Source organism: Coregonus clupeaformis, chromosome 2 (genome assembly GCF_020615455.1).
Source record: "Coregonus clupeaformis isolate EN_2021a chromosome 2, ASM2061545v1, whole genome shotgun sequence".
NCBI classification, from domain to species: Eukaryota; Metazoa; Chordata; class Actinopteri; order Salmoniformes; family Salmonidae; genus Coregonus; species Coregonus clupeaformis.
The window spans coordinates 150,449-175,713 of record NC_059193.1 but is presented as its reverse complement, the minus strand read 5'-3'; the positions used below and the strand labels follow the sequence as shown (position 1 = coordinate 175,713).

The following is a 25,265-nucleotide window of genomic DNA, read 5'->3' as shown; positions in this document are numbered from 1 at the left end:
ACGTGTGAGGAAGTACATAAATGGGAAGTGTGAGGAAGAAATATAAAGCACATACTGTATCTATTATGGGGTGACAATACCTTCATTTTACACTATAAATTGACACAATAAATACTTTTTGATTGAAGATGCCATTTACCTTTTTCACAGTGTGACGACAGTTCAGCTTCTCTAATACCACACAAAAACAAAACACTGACCCCAAACCTCCCCTGAAGACTTTAAAGAAGGCTGTCCAGGGGGCCTCTCTTTTCACCTTTCTTCTGGCATGTGTGCCCAACAGCTAGCCTGGTCAACCAGACAGTGCTACGCTCATTGGTGAGCGCAGCGGTCAGTATCGTTGACCGGCCTAGCCAATCAGTTCCTAGATGCCTCCAGCCAACCATCCTCTTACCAACCATCCAGATAACAGTACAGTCACTCCTCTGTCTGTCCGTCTTCATCAATAACATCAACTTCCCACACAACAGACTAGGATGGATCCTCATATCAACACGGTCCTGCTGCCGCTAGTTTCATCTCATGTCACCCTACATCATTTAGTGATGTACTTCCTTCCTGGGCTTTGCTAATGGAATATTGAGATGATAGTGATAATTCATCTCTATTGTAAGCAGAGGCCGGGTAAAATGAAACACAGTGGAGGAACAGATCTGATTAACGGCCTCTGTGAGTGTTAATGCGTCAAAGGTTTTCAGAGAAAAGCTTGGTTTAAATGATTTCCCTACCAGTTAGTTACATTATCCAGGGGTTTTTCATAACCACAACGACCGAAGACTTTACCTGTCCTACATACTCATTCTTACTCTAATTTTAAACAAAATCAAAAGAATATGATAAAATAGAACCAAAAACATTCTGTGATCTTTCCTACAGAGTGGACCTAAAAAAGTGTGCAGCCTGACTACCTGTGTAACTTCGGAAAGTATCCTTGAGTAAGAGATCTCTGTTTTGTAAGTAGACTGCTGACTGAACAAACAGGCCAGACAGAGTACTGTAGAAAATGTAAGATTACTGGTAAAGCAAGTCAATTATTGAAATGGTGCTGTGTTATTCTAAGAACAAACACTACAGTGCTGCTGACTAAATGACTGCTGACGTCAGGCTCTCAGGGACTGGGTATCTCACGGTTGAAAAGCTAAACAGACTACAGCAGAAGCATATGCCTACTAATAATGTCCAGGCTTTTGTTCCACCCCAGCACTAACACACCAGAAACAAAAAAAAGAACACACTCACCTGAAGCTCTTCTAATGAATCGACTCATCACAGGAGCTGAAAAAAGTGGAAAAGCGAGGTGTTAGGTGATCATTTAGGATTACATTGGAATCCGTTGTGGTGAAACTGCCATGTCTGTTTGCGATATTACAACAACAAATACGTTACTTCAAACAACGAACACTGTTTTATTCCCTCGGACATCATTGCATATCATTGCACGCGTGATAGAACAGCAGAGTGTATACTATGATTTTTTTAAATTACTTTGCTGAAAGCTCATATCTTCCTTTTCAAAAACAAAAACAATAACAAATGCGCCTGGGGCGACCAGTGGCACCTTTCGCGGATCTCAGCTTTAAGGACAAATCAAGAAATTAGGCCAATATTGCAGTGATACCATACAGAGGACATGTTCTAGAAAAATTTATCAAAGCTGGCAACTGAATGACAGGTGCATTTTCCAGGTCTTTATTGTTTTCCTTACTAATAATAACTTTGGACATGTGTGCGTTCCTATCAAAGTAAGTGCCTTATTACCTTATCATAATAGTTTCTGTATATCCTGTTATCTCATTTCTACTGTAGCACACCATATGCTTTCGGAAAGTATTCAGACCCCTTGACCTTTTCCCACATTTTGTTACATTACAGCCTTATTCTAAAATGGATTTTAAAAATAATAATCCTCAGCAATCTACACAAGGTAATACCCCATAATGACTAAACGAAAACAGTATTTTTTTTATATTTTTGCAAATGTATTAAAAATAAAAAACTGAAATACCTTATTCGCATAACTATTAAGACCCTTTGCTATGAGACTCGAAATTGAGCTCAGGTGCATCCTGTTTCCATTGATCATCCTTGAGATTTTTCTACAACTTGATTGGAGTCCACCTGTGGTAAATTAAATTGATTGGATATGATTTGGAAAGCCACACACCTGTCTATATAAGGTCCCACAGTTGACAGTGCATGTCAGAGCAAAAACCAAGCCACGAGGTCGAAGGAATTGTCCGTAGAGCTCCGAGACAGGATTGTGTCGAGGCACAGATCTGGGGAAGGGAACCAAAAAATGTGGCACCATCAAGACTCTTCCTAGAGCTGGTCGCCCGGCCAAACTGAGCAATCGGGGGAGAAGGGCCATGGTCAGGTAGGTGACCAAGAACCCAATGGTCACTCTGACTGAGCTCTAGAGTTCCTCTGTGGAGATGGGAGAACCATCCAGAAGGACAACCATCTCTGCAGCACTCCACCAATCAGGCCTTTATGGTAGATTGGCCAGACGGAAGCCACTCCTCAGTAAAAGGCACATGACAGCCCGCTTGGTGTTTGCCAAAAGGCACCTTAAGACTCTCAGACCATGAGAAACAACATTCTCTGGTTTGATGAAACCAATATTGAACTCTGAATGCCAACCGTCACGTCTGGAGGAAACCTGGCACCATCCCTACGGTGAAGCATGGTGGTGGCAGCAGCGGCAGGGACTGGAAGACTAGTCAGGATCGAGGCAAAGATGAACGGAGCAAAGTACAGAGAGATCCTTGCTGAAAACCTGCTCCAGAGCACTCAGGATCTCAGACTGGGGCAAAGGTTCACCTTCCAACAGGACAACGACCCTAAGTACACAGCCAAGACAATGCAGGAGTGGCTTTGGGACAAATCTCTGAATGTCCTTGAGTGGCCCAGCAAGAGCCCGGACTTGAACCCGATCAAACATCTCTGGAGAGACCTGAAAATAGCTGTGCAGCAACGCTCCCCATCCAACCTGATAGAGCTTGAGAGGATATGCAGAGAAGAATGGGAGAAACTCCCCAAATACAGGTGTGCCAAGCTTGTAGCGTTATACCCAAGAAGACTCGATGCTGTAATCGCTGCCAAAGGTGCTTCAACAAAGTACTGAGTAAAGGGTCTGAATACTTATTTAAATGTGATGTTTCAGTTTTTTATTTGTAATACATTTGCAAAATGTATTACAACTTGTTTTTGCTTTGACATTACGGGGTACTGTGTGTAGATTGATGAGCGGAAAAAAACAATTAAATCAATTTTAGAATAATGCTGTAACGTAACAAAATGTGGACAAGGTCAAGTGGTCTGAATACACTGTATATATGAACCATTATGGTTTGTGTAGTAATCATTTCTTTATTTACTGTTTTATTCACATGTTTTCAAGTACTGGTGACAAATCAAGCAGTCTGATTCTTGCAAACACTGTAATGGACACATATGTGTGTAAAATACTTTTTTGAAGGTTGCACTAATGCTAAGCCATTTGCCGGCTATGTGTGGAGCCATGTTTGTTGACGTCATTCATTGCTTTCTGGGTGTCACGTAAACCGTCTGTCAGACCAAAGACGTTATAGCAAAATGAGGTGAAGGGATGGTTCACTCATCTTTCACGTAAACTTCCGGAAGTGAATGATGGTAGACGACACACCCCCTTCGCCTTCAACATGCATATTACATGCAAACAGACCCAACTCATCTTGTCATCTCTTCTTATGTTTGGTTGATGCAGAAAAACAAACATGGCGGCAAACACAAACTACCCACCGTCTGATTACTTTCGACTTTTAGAAAGTGTTTAACTCAATTATTTTGATCACTGGTAAGCTCACCCGTGATGTGATGAATTGTAAATAGCTCAGTCTTTACTCAGTTAGCGCTAGGACCAATGTAGCCTACATTTTCCAATTTGGATGAGAATTGTGTTATGCTGTTGCTATTAAACCCTAGCCTAGCTAACGTTAGCATTAGCCATCTAGCTAACGTTAGCCACAACAAATTGTAATTCGGAACATATCTAAGTATTTCAAATTCGTAACATATTATACTAATTCTCATTTGTAACATATCATATGAAATGGATGATGGACATCCACAAATTAATACATACCATACGAAACGTAACATTTCATACTAGGGAGACAAATGTCCTTTTACTATGTTACGTCTACACCTGAGTCCAGGTTGAAAATACATGAGGTAGAAGGTCTAATCTCATCCATGAATACCTAGCTAGCCAGCCTCTCTCTCTCGCTGTCTATGTCTGAATATATAATTATGAGCTGAGGGCCTGGGTTTGTTGTGTTGTGTAAGGGTGAATAATAGGACCACGTCATCATGGGCCACGAAAGGTGCAGTCAAGGCCTGCTAGTAACAGCAAGATTGAATGCACCTACTGCAACTGTCCTCAAACAACCATCTCACAGAGCTAGCCTAGTGTAGGGTAATGCGAAACCCTTAGGTTTTGTACTGTAGCTGCATCACTAATCGTTTATAAAAAAATAATCAGACAGAAATGTGATGGTTGGAGCGAGATGGAACTCAGACTGTGGTGAGCGCAGACTGTTAACCTCAGATTCACTGATTACGGAAGCCCAGGACACACAACTTTCCACAATTCCATATATGCATGTCACACTAGTATAACTCACTGGAACAGCACATTGTGGTGATGCTGTGTTAGGATCAAGGGGCCAGCCATGGGAGTAAAGTGACTATGGTATCTGCTGGATGTAGAAGGTCTGCATCGGCCATGGTATTCTATTCTATACTATCCGTGCTTAACTTGGACTGAAATATGTGCCGATACTCATTTTGGGTGCCGGTACTGTTTATATTTAGGTGCAGGAGCTCCACAATAGTTTTGAGCTAATATTCTATACTAAACAAAAATATCAACGCAACATGCAACAATTTAAAAGATTTTACTGAGTTGCAGTTCATATAAGCAAATCAGTCAATTGAAATACATTCATTAAACCCTAATCTATGGATTTCACATGACTAGGAATACAGATATGCATCTGTTGGTCACAGATACCTTGAATAAAAATGTAGGGGCGTGGATCAGAAAACCAGTTAGTATCTGGTGTGACCACCATTTGCCTCAAGCAGCGCGAGACATCGGCTTCGCATAGAGTTGATCAGGCTGTTGATTGTGGTCTGTGGAATGTTGTTCCACTCCTCTTCAATGGCTGCGCGAAGTTGCTGGATTTTGGTGGAAACTGGAACACGCTGTGGTACATGTTGATTCAGAGCATCCCAAAAATGCTCAATGGATGACATTTCTAGCTTCCAGGAATTGTGTACAGATCCTTGCAACATGGGGCCGTGCATTATCATGCGGAAACATGAGGTGATGGTGGCAGATGAATGGCACGACAATGGGCCTCAGGATCTCGTCAAGGTATCTCTGTGCATTCAAATTGCTATCGATAAAATGCAATTGTGTTCGTTGTCCATAGCTTATGCCTGCCCATACCATAACCCCACCGCCACCATGGGGCACTCTGTTCACAACGTTGACATCAGTAAACCGCTCGCCCACACGATGCCATACACGTGGTCTGCGGTTGTGAGGCCGGTTGGACGTACTGCCAAATGCTCTAAAAGGACATTGGAGGCGGCTTATGGTAGAGAAAGAAATGAACATTAAATTCTCTGGCAACAGCTCTGGTGGACATTCCTGCTGTCAGTATGCCAATTGCATGCTCCCTCAAAACTTGAGACATCTGTGGCTTGTGTTGTGCGACAAAACTGCACATTTTAGAGTGGCCTTTTATTGTCCCCAGCACAAGGTGCACCTGTGTAATGATCATGCTGTTTCATCAGTTTCTTGATATGTCACACCTCACTAACAGGGATGTAAACAAATTTGTGTGCAAAATATGAGAGAAATAAGCTTTTTGTGCGTATGGCAGATTTCTGGGATCTTTTATTTCAGCTCATGAAACATGGGACCAACACTTTACATGTTGCGTTTATATTTCTGTTTAGTGTGTAACGGCAATGTTACACGAAGCAATCTGGATGCAATTCATGTTGCTTGAAACGACACCGGATTCAAAAATTAGAATCTTTCTATTTAAATTATTATATAAAATTCTTGCTACCAATAGAATGTTATTTATATGGGGGATACAATCTTCCCAGCTCTGCAGATTTTGCTGTGAAGAGACAGAATCATTAGATCATTTGTTTTGGTTCTGTCCATTTGTAGCTTGTTTTTGGACACAGGTCCAGGAATGGCTAAAGGATTGCAATATTTACCTGGAGCTAACCTTGCAGATAGCATTACTGGGTGATCTGAAAAGTCATAGTCAATCGATCAATAATATAATAATACTTTTAGCAAAAAAATATATTTTTAATTCACAATCTGTAGAAGCAATGACAATAGAAAGGTTCAGAACTTTTGTAAAACATCACAGTACGGTTGAAATATATATGGCAAATAGAAATCCTATATGGATGGTGTTAAGAGATAGATGGGAGGTATTGAATAGAGTTGAAGGGTGGGACTAATAACAAATAACAACAAATAATAACAAAGATAGCTAATAATGTAAGCATACTGTGTCCATAATAAGTATATAGGTTGTATGTTGGGAGCTTTTGGGAAAGAGCACAGTTAGAAAGATATGGCATATAGAAGCAAACCGGATGGATATCATGAAAATGATCGGAGAGGTTGAGATAAGTATAGACCGGAAGTAGAGGCCTGGGCATTGTTGTTCACTAATTAACTCCAAGTAGGGAAAGGATGGCGGGGTTGAAAAGTAATAAAGGGGAGTATATATATAAAAAAACATGGGGGATTGGAAGTGATGCAGACAATTACATTGATAGAAGATACAATCTATCTGCAATATTAAGCTGATCCATCCCCCCAAAAAAGAAGTAAAAAAAAAATAATAACAATATTTAAAATAAAAAATAGGGATGTAAACAAATGTGTGTGCAAAATTTGAGAGAAATAAGCTTTTTGTGTGTATGGCAGATTTCTGGGATCTTTTATTTCAGCTCATGAAACATGGGACCAACACTTTACATGTTGCGTTTATATTTCTGTTCAGTGTGTAACGGCAATGTTACACGAAGCAATCTGGATGCAATTCATGTTGCTTGCAACAAAGTGTAATCTGGGTTGCTCCGTGTGTCACCCCCAAAAAATTGGCTGCAAATTAGTTGCATAGCATTGCAAGAGATAGAAATCCTTCCTATTTCACGCAATTGTCTGTATGAAATGTCGAATCAGGGAGCAGAAAAAAGTTTACATGACTCATCATATCCATTCCGAACTCCGACTCAGTTGTCATGTCAATACAGCTGTCAGTGCTGCTGCAAACCGCGACAAAAGAGACATGCCAAATGGGAAATGCATAGACACCCCGGCAACTCATGGTTTATGTGCATGGTAATATACAGTTCCTTCAGAAAGTATTCATACCCCTTGACTTATTCCACATTTTGTTGTGCTACAACCTGAATTCAAAATGGATTAAATATATGTTTTTTCTCTCACACATCTACACACAATCAGTAGCGGTGTGTGGGTAAAATCACTGGGGAAGCCAATCCAGAAAAAAATGCCATATTACAACCTATGTGTTGTGGTAATTGTGTTGTTTGCTCTATAACCTGTTAGTTCGTATGCCTTGACACTGGGGAAGGCCAAGACAATAAGAAGACACAGTGGAAGAATATATTCAACCACACATTTGTTTCATTACAAAACCGGAGAGCAACATCTGTCCGGTGAAGTCCACAAAACATATTGCATGTAACAAACAGTTACATTACCTACAGCATGGTCAAGCAAGTTAATGTTTCCGACATTTACGGACTACTAAACAACTATTGATTTAGAACCACGGAGAGTTACCGCAAGTAGCAAATAAAACAGGAGCTGCCTCCACTATTCAAGCACCATTTCAACATAATCTAATCACGTACAGTCGTACAGTGAGGGAAAAAAGTATTTGATCCCCTGCTGATTTTGTGCGTTTGCCCACTGACAAAGAAATGATCAGTCTATAATTTTAATGGTAGGTTTATTTGAACAGTGAGAGACAGAATAACAACAACAAAATCCAGAAAAACGCATGTCAAAAATGTTATAAATTGATTTGCATTTTAATGAGGGAAATAAGTATTTGACCCCCTCTCAATCAGAAAGATTTGTGGCTTCCAGGTGTCTTTTATACAGGTAACGAGCTGAGATTAGGAGCACACTCTTAAAGGGAGTACTCCTAATCTCAGTTTGTTACCTGTATAAAAGACACCTGTCCACAGAAGCAATCAATCAATCAGATTCCCAACTCTCCACCATGGCCAAGACCAAAGAGCTCTCCAAGGATGTCAGGGACAAGATTGTAGACCTACACAAGGCTGGAATGGGCTACAAGACCATCGCCAAGCAGCTTGGTGAGAAGGTGACAACAGTTGTTGCGATTATTCGCAAATGGAAGAAACACAAAAGAACTGTCAATCTCCCTCGGCCTGGGGCTCCATGCAAGATCTCACCTCGTGGAGTTGCAATGATCATGAGAACGGTGAGGAATCTGCCCATAACTACACGGGAGGATCTTGTCAATGATCTCAAGGCAGCTGGGACCATAGTCACCAAGAAAACAATTGGTAACACATTACGCCGTGAAGGACTGAAATCCTGCAGCGCCCGCAAGGTCCCCCTGCTCAAGAAAGCACATATATAGGCCCGTCTGAAGTTTGCCAATGAACATCTGAATGATTCAGAGGAGAACTGGGTGAAAGTGTTGTGGTCAGATGAGACCGAAATCGAGCTCTTTGGCATCAACTCAACTCACCATGTTTGGAGGAGGAGGAATGCTGCCTATGACCCCAAGAACACCATCCCCACCGTCAAACATGGAGGTGGAAACATTATGCTTTGGGGGTGTTTTTCTGTTAAGGGGACAGGACAACTTCACTGCATCAAAGGGACAATGGACGGGGCCATGTACCGTCAAATCTTGGGTGAGAACCCCCTTCCCTCAGCCAGGGCATTGAAAATGGGTCGTGAATGGGTATTCCAGCATGACAATGACCCAAAACACACGGCCAAGGCAACACAGGAGTGGCTCAAGAAGAAGCACATTAAGGTCCTGGAGTGGCCTAGCCAGTCTCCAGACTTTAATCCCATAGAAAATCTGTGGAGGGAGCTGAAGGTTCTGGTTGCCAAACGTCAGGCTCTAAACTTTAATGACTTGGAGAAGATCTGCAAAGAGTAGTGAGACAAAATCCCCCTGAGATGTGTGCAAACCTGGTGGCCAACTACAAGAAACGTCTGACCTCTGTGATTGCCAACAAGGGTTTTGCCACTAAGTACTAAGTCATGTTTTGCAGAGGGGTCAAATACTTATTTCCCTCATTAAAATGCAAATCAATTTATAACAATTTTGACATGCGTTTTTCTGGATTTTTTTGTTGTTATTCTGTCTCTCACTGTTCAAATAAACCTACCATTAAAATGATAGACTGATCATTTCTTTGTCACTGGGCAAACGTACAAAATCAGCAGGGGATCAAATACTTTTTTCCCTCACTGTATGCTTAGTCTAAAACAGCGACAACTAAAAAATACCAAAAACTGTTTAGTCCAATCAACGTAAGCTAATTACAGTATGATGTGGTCTCCATGGTACTGATTTCTGTGTGTTTGTGTGTGTGTGTGTGTGTGTGTGTGTGTGTGTGTGTGTGTGTGTGTGTGTGTGCGTGCAAGTAGAAAAAAACATGTTGACTCACCCTACTTGTAGAGAAACGCCAATACCATCCTCCTCTTTCATGTTGCCTAAATGGTCTGTGACTCTGTCATACAGTACACGCTTTTAGTTTTTGTTGTCCTAGACTACCTGGCTAAAATACTTGCTCGCTAGCCTAGCTTCCTTTCATGGACAATGATACGGCAGGCCAGCTAGTTAACATTAGCATTCTACATCTAGTGTGATAGAAAAATTACAAGATTATGTTTTAATACTGTTTATGCATTGAATGGTAGTTTTATGCAATGGAATAGGGTTCTCAGTACTCTCTCATCTGCGTCTGTGGGACTGAGTTGGGTCTCCACTCTATGACACTGCAGCTATTCTGGGCGTATGGTTTTACTAGAGATAGCTTGTGCTGACAATTGATTGATATCTTGGTGATAAAAACAGCCACATTCCATTCTGTGATTAGTGGCGCATGTTTGGGAGATGTCTCCGGTCGGACTGAGCCTGCATTCCATAGACAATATGTGGTGTTTAACCAGATGGAGATAGCCTGGAGGAGCAGAACAAAGGCCTCAGTATTCCTGATTATCCTGGCATCTGGGAAACTAAGTTGAGGTGGGGTTAAAAATAACACCAGAGGCAGATAACCAGGAGATGAACCTAAAGTGGTTTATGGTGCCCCCAATCTGCATGGAAGGGGTGGAACCAGCCATGACTAAGCATTTTTAGGTCTCCTATATAAGATCTCTGTTTTTTCATTATTAGTTAAGCTCTCGGCAACACACACTTCAGAGTGTGCGGTCGAAGGCTTCATTATTGCAATAATTAATCGATGTTAAATAAAGATGATTGCTTGAATAGTTGTCCAAGTCTCTCTCAGTACTGACATTTCCACGACCCTAGCTACATGTTGAACTTCCATCCTCTCAGGCGAGGGGCACAATGTATGAATTAATAGTTGAATCAGAATCGCCGTTATAATCATTGGCCAGAATGGAGAATTAAGTAAAACCACAGGTCCAAATCCCTATCTCCAACCATGGCTAATTTAGGAAAGGGATAAGTTTAGCTAACTAGCTAGCCAACGGAGGACAACAACACAACAAGATGCAACAATTCAATTTTTTTTCTGTCAATAATGACATTTGGCTTGTGATGTGATTGGTCTGAATCCAAATCCAAACAGACTTCCCTTGACACTTTATTTGGTGCGCCAGGACCATTCACAGCTGAGCTCACTCAGTTTAGCTCAATGCTGATTGGCTATTTATTTATTTAATTTTTATCAAGGGAGGCCAAATGCTTGCTGGCTTCCCTTGCATTCAATGCTACGGGCAACAATAATATCACACTCTTTCTGACCAGACAGCATAAGATAGATACGCTAAACATACTGAGACAGAGGGGCGCTGTTTTGTTTGCTCGGATGCTTTCTCCAGTGAGACATTCAGCCTCTTGCGAATTGAAGGACATTTGTGACTTGCTTCAGGAAACTAGGTGTATGTCGCGGGTCACTACTTCACAGGAGAGCCATTTGAACTTACATTTTTTTTTTTTTATCAAAATGCGTTTTTTTGCTGAAATGCCTTCTGGAACATGTGAACTTTCATGTGCCTTAATAACAAACTTGTATGCCATCTGTAAATACGAATAAAATTGTTAAATTACGAGCCTAGCTGGTTAAGCCATAGAAAAAGACAGCAACCTTCCCACTAGCCATGATTGGCTGAGATAATGAGTGGGCTGGACATGCCGAGAGAGGAGTTTGGATTGGTCTGCCATATAGCACGCTTCTGTCTATTTGAGCTGGTCAGCATGTGTAGATAATCCTGTCTAACGCAGCTTTTCTTTTAATGTATCGTGTAGTGGAGCTGCATAAGTGGTGCTCTCCACTTTCTGGAGGATCAAGTTTTGAAATCAGTGGAATTAGAGCACGATAGCTAAAGAGATGGAGAAAACACCTGTCTCCGGATTACATCTTCAAACTAAGGGCAACCATGGCATCCGTGACAGGGACACGCGTCCATCATGCATGATGTAAACGGGTAAGATAGTCTAGCTAGCTACATTTTCAGATATTACACGTATCTAATCTTGACAGAAAGTGGTTTCATTTCAAATTAAAACGTACTGTTAGCTAGCTGGCTCACTAGCTAACGTTACGTGTATGATCTTATTATTCGTATCTCAGAGCCATTTGCTTGCTAACATTGAACCTGGTAGGTTAGCTACCTGCAGATTCATGCAGGGTAGTAAAGTCATGAGTTGGGATTATGGTTCATTGTTTAACTAGCTAGCTAAGGTTAGCTGGCTGGCTTGCTAGCTAACATTACGTGTATGATCTTATTATTCGTATTTCAGAGCCATTTGCTTGGCTATTTAGAGCCTAATGTTAGCTAGCTAACATTGAACCTGGTTGGGTAGCTACCTGCAGATTCATGCAGGGTAGTAATGTCATGAGTTGGGATTATGGTTCATTGTTTACCTAGCTAGCTAGCTACATGTCTTAACAAAAGACTCCACTATGCAAGTAACCATTTCGGGTGCGTTCATAAATTCAGTCTGAGTACGCCAGAGCGCAGAATAACTGATGAATTTATGAACTCACAACACCTGTTGAATATGGCCGGAGTCAGTAAACATCGGCAAAAAAGCATAATTAAATTGTTGCCAGCAGCACAGTTACAGTCACCAACGCTCTGGATAACATTAAAACAGCCTAACCAGCTCTGACCATTTTACTCGCCCTAGCAGAGCTGGTTAGGCTGTTTTCATGTTATCCAGAGGTAAACAATTAACCATAATCCCAATTTTGTGTCTGGATGTAGCTAGCAAGCTAGCCCATGTTAGCCAGTTAGCTTGGGTGCTTGACTTCCTTTGTGAGATCAGAACGCTCGGATCAACCCTACTTATCGGCCAGAGAGTCAAGTGTGCACTCTGAACGCTCCGAGAGCGAAACGAGATGGGTGGGGCTAGAGCTTAAGCGGGTGTGAATGATGCTGAATGGGTGTAGACAAAGAAGAACTCTTTAGTAGGTACCAAAACGTTCAAAGGCCAAGATTATCAACTTTCAAAGCAGAATTACTTTCCCATTGTTCTCTTAAATGCAGTGTATGATATACCATTTTGTAGCTCTGTGTCTCTGCTTTTATCCAATGTAAAAAACACAATTTCAAATTTTGCTACATAAGACTGAATCAAGGAGGTCGGTCACATTTATGAAACACAGAGAGACTGTCACGTCTACTCCTGCTCCTCCCCTCCGGTGTACGACGTCGCCGGAATACTAACCACCGGTCCTGGGATTCCATCATTACGCGCACCTGCAGATCATTATGATTGACACCTGGACTCCATTACCTTCCCTCATTACCTCCCCTTTATATGTCCCTCCCTTACGTGCAGTCCTCAGTCAGTATTGTTCCTGTGTATATGCTATATCGCCACTGTTACGCTGTCTCGTTTCATGTTTGTTGTTTTATTAAACGTTTCACCTGCACCTGCTTCTCGACTTACAATGTCATTGTTACAGAGACGAAATATACATTATTTTGTATGTTTTTTTCTTGGTCAATTTTGTGGGGAAGCCTGGCTTCCCTTGGCATCCATGAATACATGCCACTGCACACAATAACCCATAATGACAAAGTGAAAACATTGGCCTCGTGGTGAAATCCCTGAGCGGTTTCCTTCCTCTCCGGCAACTGAGTTAGGAAGGACACCTGTATCTGTAGTGACTGGGTGTATTGATACACCATGCAAAGTGTAATTAATAACTTCACCACGCTCAAAGGGATATTCAATGTCTGCTTTTTTTTTTACCCATCTACCAATACGTGCCCTTCTTTGCGAGGCATTGGAAAACCTCCCTGCTCTTTGTGGTTGAGTCTGTGTTTGAAATTCACTGCTCGACTGAGGGACCTTACAGATAATTGTGTGTGGTACAGAGATTAAGTAGTCATTCAAAAATCATGTTAAACACTATTATTGCACACAATACTCCTGAACTTATTTAGTCTGGCCATTACAAAGTGGTTGAATACTTATTAACTAATTTCAGCTTTTCGTTTTTAATTAATTTGTATCAAATTCTAAAAACATAATTCCACTTTGACATTATGGAGTATTGTGTTTAGGCCAGTGACACAAAATCTCAATTCTTATCCATTTTAAATTCAGGCTGTTACACAACAAAATGTGGAAAAAGTCAAGGGGTGTGAATAATTTCTGAAGGCACTGCCAGACCATGCATAATTTTTAAAGTGAACCCAGACCTTTCTCTGTCCAGTTTCAACTGAAATTGTCCAACATGAACTGCACTAGCTAGCTAACTAGCTTAGCTCGTCACTAGCTTGGTTAGCTAGCTAACTTGGTAAAACATGGTTGGCAAATAGGCAACAGTTTGGCCAGCTAGCTAAATTGTACAGCCAGCATTTTGTCTATAGTGATGCTGTTACAATTACCAAACATTTGGATAAACAAATAATTTATGAAAATATGATAAGCTGTATGACAGGATCCGACGTTGCATGCAATTACAATTGCGTCCAAATTGCTAAGTGTGACACAGGATTAACATGCTGACCAGACCGGACACGTCCCGTGTGCAAGCGTTGCAAAATAAATGTACACATACATGTTATTCAATCTTTGCACCCACACTGCTCACGAGCATCTGTGTTGCCAGGCGCTAAAATAGAACTTGGTTCTATTTGTGACGCTCGACACGCTGCAAGTCCTGCCTCTCCCATTTCCTCATTGGTTTTTAGGAGCATATACCCATGTGGGTGATTGAAAGATGAACTAAGGTCCACACTCCAGTCCAGTTGGTGGTGGTAATGCATCTTAAAGTTGGTTACCAATCGACATATAAAGTCCAAAGAAGAAGAAGAAGCCTGAAGGAAGCCTGAACTTGGTTTACTGTTTTATCTGTGGATTAATTGTTGGAGTAGAGGACCTTGTGCATTTCTGGTAAAATAACAAACCAATGTTTATATCCCAGGCCAAGTTAGCTAAAAACAGCAAGCTAGCTAGCTAAATTGCCATAAATGTTTAATAATTTTCGACCTTTCCCCATGTTATTATAGTTGGTTTTGAGTTTGTTTTGATATTTCAACCTGCATGTCCTGATCGTGTCTGATGTGGGAGGAAAAAAATCAACATGCGCACAATGGCGCACGCATGTGTGTGGTCTGCTCAGCATGTAAGAGGTGCAGGAGCTCAAGCAGTAGAAAAATTAGATGCCGGTACTTAACAGACACTTTTATCCAAAGTTGGAATCTAACCCACTATCATGGCATTGCAAGAGCCATGCTCTACCAACTGAGCTACAAAGGACCACTGTATATGTACTGAATGAAGTAATGATCCATGGGGCTTGATCTATTCCATTCTATTCTAGTCTGTTCTGTTTTATCTGCATGTGTTTTATCATAGGCCTGTGGCAGCCTATCTTCCTATTAGCAGCCATCCAGACTTCCTCTTTCTCAAGCACCATAACCACTGAGGCATGGAATGCTAACCTGTCACAAACACTTGTGCTTTTTACCCCAACTGCTTTGCTTTCAGTCCTACAGAGGTGTGTGCCAATCCCATACTGCTGTGTACAGATGTAGGACTTTAATTGCATCACTTTTTTGTTGCTGAGAATTTTCCTGCACAGCATGAAATGCAAACGTATAGTGTATTAAAGGTTTAAAAAGTTTTTTAAAGTTTGTAATTTCTACTTTAAAATGTCAGACTTGATTTGCCCTTACGAAAAATGTGTCAACCTCTCCAAAAATATAATCCACATAAAGTTTCCCATTTCCTGTTGCTGCATGATTATTTTCCTGCTGTAGCAAAATGGCTCAAATTAAGATCCTACATCTGTATCGACTGCCTAAAAAGGCTGGTCATTTATATGAAGTTTTTTCACTCTATTTTGAATGTAAATTGGTATCATCATCGCAGAGCCCCAATTGTTTTGAGCCCCACCTGTTTAGCTAAAGAAAACAAATAATGGTTGCCTGTTTTGCATGTTATTTTGGCATTAATACGTGTCACATATATACAGTTGAAGTCGGAGGTTTACATACACTTAGGTTGGAGTCATTAAAACTCTTTTTTTCAACCACTCCACAAATGTCTTGTTAACAAACTATAGTTGTGGCAAGTCCGTTAGGACATCTACTTTGTGCATGACACAAGTAATTTTTTCCAACAATTGTTTACAGACAGATTATTTCACTTAAAATTCACTGTATCACAATTCCAGTGGGTCAGAAGTTTCCATACACTAAGTTGACTGTGCCTTTAAACAGCTTGGACAATTCCAGAAAATGATGCCATGGCTTTAGAAGCTTCTGATAGGCTAATTGACATAATTTGAGTCAATTGGAGGTGTACCTGTGGATGTATTTCAAGGCCTACCTTCAAACTCTGTGCCTCTTTGCTTGACACCATGTGAAAATCAAAAGAAATTAACCAAGACCTCAGGAAAAACATTGTAGACCTCCACAAGTCTGATTCATCCTTGGGACGCCTGAAGGTACCACGTTCATCTGTACAAACAATAGTATGCAAGTATAAACACCATGGGACCACGCAGCCGTCATACCACTCAGGAAGGAGATGCGTTCTGTCTCCTAGAGATGAACGTACTTTGGTGCGAAAAGTGCAAATCAATCCCAGAACAACAGCAAAGGACCCTGTGAAGATGCTGGAGGAAACAGGCACAAAAGTATCTATATCCACAGTAAGCCGAGTCCTATATCGACATAACCTGAAAGGCCGCTCAGCAAGAAAGAAGCCACTGCTCCAAAACCGCCATAAAAAAGCCAGACTACGGTTTGCAACTGCACATTGGAACAAAGATCGTACTTTTTGGAGAAATGTCCTCTGGTCTGATGAAACAAAAATAGAACTGTTTGGCCATAATGACCATCGTTATGTTTGGAGGAAAATGGGGTCGGCTTGCAAGCCAAAGAACACCATCCCAACCGTGAAGCACAGGGGTGGCAGCATCATGTTGTGGGGGTGCTTTGCTGCAGGAGGGACTGGTGCACTCCACAAAATAGATGGCATCATGAGGAAGGAAAATTATGTGGATATATTGAAGCAACATCTCAAGACATCAGTCAGGAAGTTCAAGCTTGGTCGCAAATGGGTCTTCCAAATGGACAATGTCAAGGTATTGGAGTGGCCATCACAAAGCCCTGACCTCAATCCTATAGAACATTTGTGGGCAGAACTGAAAAAGCATGTGCGAGCAAGGAGGCCTACAAACCTGACTCAGTTACACCAGCTCTGTCAGGAGGAACAGGCCAAAATTCACCCAATTTATTGTGGGAAGCTTGTGGAAGGCTACCCGAAACATTTGACCCAAGTTAAACAATTTAAAGGCAATGCTACCAAATACTAATTGAGTGTATGTAAACTTCTGACCCACCGGGAATGTGATGAAAGAAATAAAAGCTGAAATAAATAGTTCTGTCTACTATTATTCTGACAGTGACCTAAGACAGGGAATGTTTACTAGGATTAAATGTCAGGATTTGTGAAAAACTGAGTTTAAATGTATTTGGCTAAGGTGTATGTAAACTTCCGACTTCAACTGTATATATTGAGTTAATAAAGCCGTATACAAACATGGTCTCTTTTTTGCTTTCTTGAGTAAGGCAGCTCCAAAATGCAGCTGTTTCAGCCTAGCTCAGTGCTTTCTGTGGTGGAAGGGCAGCCAGCGGAAAATACAGAGCGTAGTGGTTGGTAATCTTCTCTAGTTGCGCCGTGATTGGCTCAGTGTGCTGTCACTCATGGGGACACTACGTCACTGCAAAATCTACAGGGAGAGCTAGAAAGTTCAAGCCCCCTTGGGTGCTGAACGGTCATCCAACTCGGAATTCCAAGTCGGGAACTCGGGCCTCTTTCTAGAGCTCCGACCTGAAGATCACTGACGTCATGATTCAAACTTGTCTTTTTCAGAGTTCCCAGTTGTCTTGAAAGCACCATAAATCCAGAGAATGCCAGACTTTGATGACAAAATGTTCCCACAAGAAGGACCGCCGTGCCACCTTCCTGTACAAGTGAGCACAGCACAACGATGAGTCCAAAAATGTATTGTATGCTGTTGCATAAATGATGTAATATACCAGGGAGATATGTATACTGTAGCTAAGAAAGTAATACTACGTGTATGTTGTGTAGTAAGCTGTTAGTAGTCCATGTGCCTCACCCTAATAATTTGGTCCCTTTCCCCCTCTTAACTTAGCTTACTGTTCTGACTTGGTGGTGAACATGTAGCCTATAGCCTGTTTTAGAGAAATTTCATCATCAAATATTGTAAGAGCTTGTCTGCTTATATGCCCCCTTTATTTATCCTACGGTTCTGACTTGGTGTACAGGGAGAACACTGTAAGAACGGCCCATGTTCTGAATTCTGTCGCTGTACATTTCAAAAGTGCTGAACAAATAGGTATATTGACTACGTCCATCTTAGCTCACTCATTAATGTCTTAATCGAAATTACGGATTGCCTCTTATCCGCTTGTCCTCCCCTTATGCCATAGTTTGTACATCTCAACTGTCAGTAGAAACCACATTTGTTTAAGCAAGTCAGCAATATCAGCTGTGTTTTTTTAAAAGGCAGTAAATGAGGCTGAATTAACAGTTTCGCTGCCAGACAAGGCTCCGCTGATAGCCAGGTGTAGCGGTGGTAAGGATTCACTCCATGGTGCTGAAAGGAAAGATCTGCTGTTGAGACAGCTTTATGTAGGCCCTTGCATTTTGTGGGCACTGTTTGGCACCGTTATAGTGCAATTAATGTATTGTTTAGTGTTGTGTTGTGGCTTTGCTGGCATGCATCCCCCCAAAAAAGGGAGTTTGCCCCACCAATATTGACATGCTAAAATCGCCACTGCAAAGGTGTATGTGATTTTCATGAAGACTGTGCAATCTATTGTTGCTCTAGCTCCCTCTGTAGTAACTTGGTCTATATGCATTGTGTAGGCCTAATGATGTCAAATGAAATTCTAAGGAATTAGGAATCAGGATAAACTTTCTGCTAGAGATCGAATGTCACACAGCTGTACAGTATGTTCATTACGTGTCAAACAGCCGCGATCACCATGTCCATATTTGGCGAAAGACAGCCCAGACAGAATCATCACGGCATGGTGTTGTTACAATGTGGCAAATGATTCGAACGCTCATCACACATTTTTGACTGGCTATAGTGGCTACATTTTCTAAGAGGCAAACATGTTGCAATTGTAGGATTCCATTCCATCCCATATACTATTTATTCTGTCATTCCATTCCAATATTCCAATGGTTGAAGAATATAATAGAAATAGAATACAATATAATAGAAAGCTCAACGTTGTTATTATTAATTTATTAGCCTACCTATGAATTCCTCGTCGTCACTCTCCTCCTCTCCATTTTCAGAATCAATCTGCATGGCTTCCTCGATGAAATTGACCGCTTTCCCACTGAGTCTCGTGGCCGAATTTTGGTCATTGCCAAACGCGGCTCCTCTGGTTTCACTGTCCTTCAGTTGGGTGAAATACTGCAAAGCGAACTCGAGCAAATCTCCCGGCTGATTCCTCAGCACTTCCACGGTAAAGCTCTGCAACAGCTCCGTCAATCCTTCAGGAATTTCTATACTCATTCCTGATGTCAAATCTATGAGAAATACGAATAAAATGTATATCTTTGTGCTTCCAAAAAACGAAAGAATTCTATTCAATTCAAATACTGTGATATGCGCTTAATTGCCCCGGGAATGTTTTATAATCCCCATGCAATGCAGAGAATCCTTTCAATGTGCTGAATGAAAATGGCTCTGAATTTTTGGACTCAGCATCTTCTGCTGCTGCTGGCTACACATGTGACCAAAGAAACCATGGCAACCACCATCCCAGGGATTGCGTATGAGAGCGAGCTGCAGCAATGCAATGGATGGCAAAAACTGCAGTGGTATAATGTTGTAGGCCTAATCAGCTCTGCAATTGAAGGCAAAAACTGCAGTGGCATAATGTTGTAGGCCTAATCAGATGACAGCCATTGCATCAATGCTGCTTAATAAATTATACAGTCAAACTTTTTTCATTATGTAATCAAAAATTTTTACTTCATATGTGTGCAACAAAAATTAAACATTCACCAACGCCTTGTGCACACCAGTTGCATTAGGTCCATTCATTTCAATGGGATATACAATCCGCACTGCTGCGACTCATCTGCCAGACTAGGCTGCAGTGCGTGCAGTGTATTTTTCCAATTTGTAGGTTGCTTTTCCGTGCAGCAGAGATCTGTTTATAATGACGAGATGCTCATGTCTCAGCGCTAACAATGTGAGTCGTCCCAAAGACGGGAAGGCAGGTGACAAGCTTAGGTCCAAAATAAGCCCAAAGGAACGCATCTTCCTCTGTGCGTTCGGTCTCAGAAACGGAAGTAGATAAACCGCCCAAGTAGGTACTTATGTGTAACTTTCAGCTATGTGTTTCTTGGATAGCAACAATATTTATTGAATATATGCGAGGGAACGGTTTTGGAAACATAAGGACGGTATCTTTCATATTTTACAAATAAAAGGTTAAATTGATACACACCTTGATCGGGTTAGAGTTCCCACATGGCCATAGCTACATGTTACAGCACTTGTTTATGGAAAACATATGGTAGACGAGACGACCACCTGTGCTAATTAGCAATCTAGCATCCCCGAACACCTGTGTGTAAGTGTAACTTGGGAAGTGTAGTTTCGTCGGATGTAGGCACCCATAGCTGTATGGATCTGTGCAAAACTGCTACAGTAAGTGTTTCTTTTTTATTTTAAATATTATTTCATGCTGATTATATTTAATGCCATAGGTTTCGAATGCTGTAGCGCAAGTGATACACAGCGTCAGGATTGTAGTTCATTCAGGAAGTCGTGGACGAAGCTAATGTCTGAGAACTGTAGGGAGAACGCAGAATGCCGCCTATAGTTTGAAAGCAAGGGGAGTACCATCTGCTGGTCAACTATGCCTGTTTAGAGAGGAGTTTTTACTATACTTCCGATATGACCAAGGCCAGTTTGACCTCCTATTTACCAAGATAGGAGCAAGCATCGCTAGCATGGAGACCAACTACCACAAACTCATCAGTCCATCTGAACGGCTCACAATTTGTCTCAGGTCAATTGTGTGCCCTCAGTGTGTATTTACTTAATTAATAGTTGGCTGCTGATTACAAACTTGCCCATGGTAAATGAAACTGTCGACATTGGAAGCTGAAATGTACTAGCCTACAATGAGTTTGGTATAGCCTACAATACATCATGGATGAAACAATAGTTTGCCAGATTATAATGAGGCAATGGTGAATAGACTAGGCCTACAGTTTAGATGTAATGAATTTATATAAGGCCTCCTGTAACTCAGTTGGTAGAGCATGGTGCTTGCAACGCCAGGGTTGTGGGTTCGATTCCCACGGGGGGCCAGTATGAAAAATGTATGCACTCACTAACTGTAAGTCGCTCTGGATAAGAGCATCTGCTAAATGACTCAAATGTAAAATATAACATGCATTTTCTTTTTTTGCAGATTCCTTGCAGCTGGGGACTAGTGTATGGTATAGTGCCCTCAAACTCAACTCTGGACCTCGAAGCCAGTTCCACTGCGTTTTTTCATTGTTCCCCTCTAATCTTGGACACCAGGTGGGGGCAATTAATTATCAGTTAGAACAGAAAACCAGCAGGCTCCGGACCTCATAGAGTTGAATACTCCTGGTATAGTTTATATACTGTATATAAATGTCACAGGTGTGACTCATTTGCACATTTAACCTAACAAGAACTTATATTGGTTAATTGCCTTGTCATGTGACTTGAGTTGCATGTATTTAAACCCAGCTTTGTTTCTTGGCGGCTGCCCACAGGAAGTGAATGCAGTCTGGAGGCATGATGGAGCCTAGGTTTTGCCAGAGCATGTGATGGCTTCTTTTGGTAAAAGCACATGGCTGATGGAGTTTGTTTGAGCTGAAGGGAGATCGCATCCTGTGCCCCTTGATTTATTTTTATTTTTACAAAGGTCCCCCATATGTTATATATTTTTTCTCGTAAATAAATATATATATATACATACATACATACATACATACATACATACATACATATATGCACATACATACACATAAACATATCCTTCAAAAAAAAAAATCCCTTTATTACTTTCCAACCCCACCACCCCTTCCTTAATTGGAGTAAACTAGTGAACAACAATGCTTAGGCCTCTACTTCCAGCTATACATACTATATACATTTTTATGGGCACAGTCAATTTTACAATAATTATATTTTGTTTGTTTTTTACACCTGAACTTCCTCTACCCTCAACCTCTACGATCATTTTCATGATGTCCATCCAGTTTGCTTCTATATGCCATATCTTTCTAACTGTGCTCTTTCACAAAAGCTCTCAACCTATAACCTATATACTTATTATGGACACAGTATGCTTTACGTTAGTTATCTTGTTGTTGTTAGTTGTTCTTAGTCCCATCCTTCAACTCCATTCAACACCACCCATCTATCTCTTACAGTTTTTCTCAGTCGCTTTGGTGCATTTTTCACATCATCCCTAACATGTGCAAAATAATAAGTGCATTTCTCAGAACAATTTGTACAAACTGCAATATACAATAGATATGTTTCTAAAGCTAGTCAGTCACTAAAAATCCTTAGTACATCTCTCAAAAGTAAATATTCATGCCAATGATCATGTCAGTGTCATCAGAATGATAAGTCATTGAGTCATTGTTCACGAACAAGGTTGTCAAAATGTTTAGGCATGTTGTCAATGGAACTGTGTACTTTGACAGTATTACCTGATGTAAACTTAGGCTACAGTTTGGATGACAGTTACTGTATTGAAAATGCACAAGGCTGCACTTCTATGGCATATATCAATTTCAACAGTACTATTTACATATTACTGTATGTGGGTTATTGATTGAAAGAGACTGGACAACCCAAGGGGCACAAAGGAAAAAAAAACTAAATTAGAAAGAAACACAGGAAACCACCCCTAAGGTACAACTTTGCCCACAGCACTGTTCTAGTGCTGTCTCTACACATCCAGACGTTCCTGTCTGTCAGCCCACATATTCTCATCCACATCACACCGGATATTTTCCCTTCCAATGCAACGTGGAAAGAATCTTTTGGAATGCCTTATCCATCCTCTGCAGGCGTCTACTGTGGTGTCCTCACATGCTGCATCCATTGCAGCCAGCAGGGTCATCTGTGTGTGTGGCTGACGATCGTACACCTTCCACCTCCATGCTGAAAAGAACTCCTCAATTGGGTTAAGGAATGGTGAATAAGGTGGGAGGAATTCTATGAGCATCCTCGGGTGGGTCACAAACCATTGCCTTATGATGTTTGATCGATGGAAACTCACATTATCACAAATGACCACATACTTTGGCAAATCCTCTCTAAACAGACCCCTCTCATCATCAGGGATGAGAGCCCTGTAGAGAGTCTCTAAAAAAGTTGAGTAGATGCTGGGTGTTGTATGGCCCTAAAAGGGGGATATGGGTTAGGACACCATGCTCCGAAATAGCAGCACACATGGTGATATTTCCTCCCCGTTGGCCTGGCAAATCCACAGTAGCTCTGTGACCGATGATATTCCGACCCCGCCTTCTGCATTTGGTCAGGTTGAAGCCAGCCTCATCCACGTATACAAAGTTGTGAGAGGGTTCACTTGATTCCAACTCCATTATACGCTATATCCCAGAACACACAGTTGAATTTGTTTTGGTAAGGAAGAGTGACATAAAATGTACATATATTGCATGTTCCTTCCACAGCAATGGAAATGTGTGCAGTTTATGCTTACTGTACTATGTAACACTATAAAATGTTGCTGTAAAGTAGTTACATAGATATATGTTTTACCTGTACATACTGGTACCGTAGCTCCTTAACTCTGTCCTCATTCCTTTGGAATGGTACACGGTACAGCTGTTTCATACTCATCTGGTTTCTATGCAGCACCCTGTCGATGGTTGAGATGCTAACCGTATGGATGTTTTCAAAGACATCGTTGTCTTCTATAATGGTCCTTTGTATTTCCCTGAGTCTCATGGCATTGTTTGCTCGGACCATGGTGCAAATAGCCTCCTCCTGTTGAGGTGTGAAAAGGCGTCCTCTGCCACCGGTTTGAGGTAATCTTGCAGTCCTATGTGTGGAAAAATGCAGTGATGCATCGCACACTTTCACATAGACAAAAACTATGCGAACACACATTTTACTGTAAAACATACAGGTGGGTGCATGTAAGGTGCAGTATGTATCTGTATAGAGTATATTTCTGTATGCTGTGAAATACAAGTGGACTACTGTAATATGAAGCATTGTAGGAAGTATACAGTATACTGCTTATATACAGTAACAGTGCACTGTACATTGGTGGACATACCTGTTCTCTCTTCGAAACGTTTGTACTATTGAGGACACGGTTGATCTCCCAATATTCGGCTGCACCCTTCGACCCGCCTCAGCCATTGTAAGGCCATGATTGACAACATGGTCTACAATAGTGGCCCTTATGTCATCAGATATGCGCCTATGTCCTCTTCTGCCTCTTCCTCTGTTTTGCCTTCCACCACGCATCCTTGCTCCTCTTCTTCCTCCTCTTGGCTGTTGACCCTGTTCGTTTCCTGGTCCATCCATTATTGGAAAATTGCAACTCTGTGTTGTGGTCTGTCTATATATGCTTGCCAATTGATTCTTCATGAGATGCACCTTTGAGCAATTTAGACAACTGGTTGATTGTTGGTTGAACTAACACTTTACATTCCTTCATGAGTGAGGGTTAATTTCACCTGCACGATTCAGCAATTTACGTTTTTGTACAAAAGGTCTAATAGAAATGTGTAAAACTATGCTTGACAGTTTATGACAAATAGTTCAACAATTTTGCATGTAATGGCTTATGCAAGGAACTAATGCCTAGATGTTTTGAGGGGTAAGACTATTCAACAGAGAACCATCTACTATATTTTGATCAACATGACATGAGCAATTGAAAATGTGGAAAAAAGCTGACACTTGTACATTATCAATTGCAATATGTACAAAAGCAATTGCAATTTGTTCAAAGGAATAAGAAATTGCTTTAATGATGTGCACAAGTGACTAGATGATTTGGAATTTGTACAAGTAGTATCAAGAATTGCACTTTTGATCTAAGAAATGCACCAAAGCGACTGAGAAAAACTGTAACACCATCCATATTGGATTTGTATTTGCCATATATTTTTCAACTGTACTGTGATGTTTTACAAAAGTTCTGAACCTTTCTATTCTCATTGTTTCTACGGATTGTAAATTGAAAATAAACATTTTTGCTAAAAGTATTATTATATTATTGATTGATTGACCATGACTTTTCAGATCACCCAGTAATGCTATCTGCAGGGTTAGTTCCAGGTAAATATTGCATTCCTGAACCTGTGTCCAAAAACAAGCAACAAATGGACAGTACCAAA

General features: G+C 41.1%; 1 protein-coding gene across 1 annotated transcript in view; it reads right to left on the bottom strand.

Annotated features, from left to right (window-relative positions):
- Window positions 1–19,580, bottom strand: part of LOC121577091 (cAMP-dependent protein kinase type II-beta regulatory subunit) — a 40,047-nt gene extending 20,467 nt beyond the window's left edge. Inside the window, exons 1-2 of the mRNA XM_041890862.2 lie at window positions 19,128–19,580; window positions 1,240–1,275 (exon numbers count right to left, since the gene is read on the bottom strand). Coding sequence (XP_041746796.1) covers window positions 1,240–1,275; window positions 19,128–19,392 — 301 coding nt within the window. The 5' untranslated portion in view covers window positions 19,393–19,580. The remainder of the gene's footprint in view (window positions 1–1,239; window positions 1,276–19,127) is intronic.
- Between the last annotated feature and the right edge of the window lie 5,685 nt (window positions 19,581–25,265).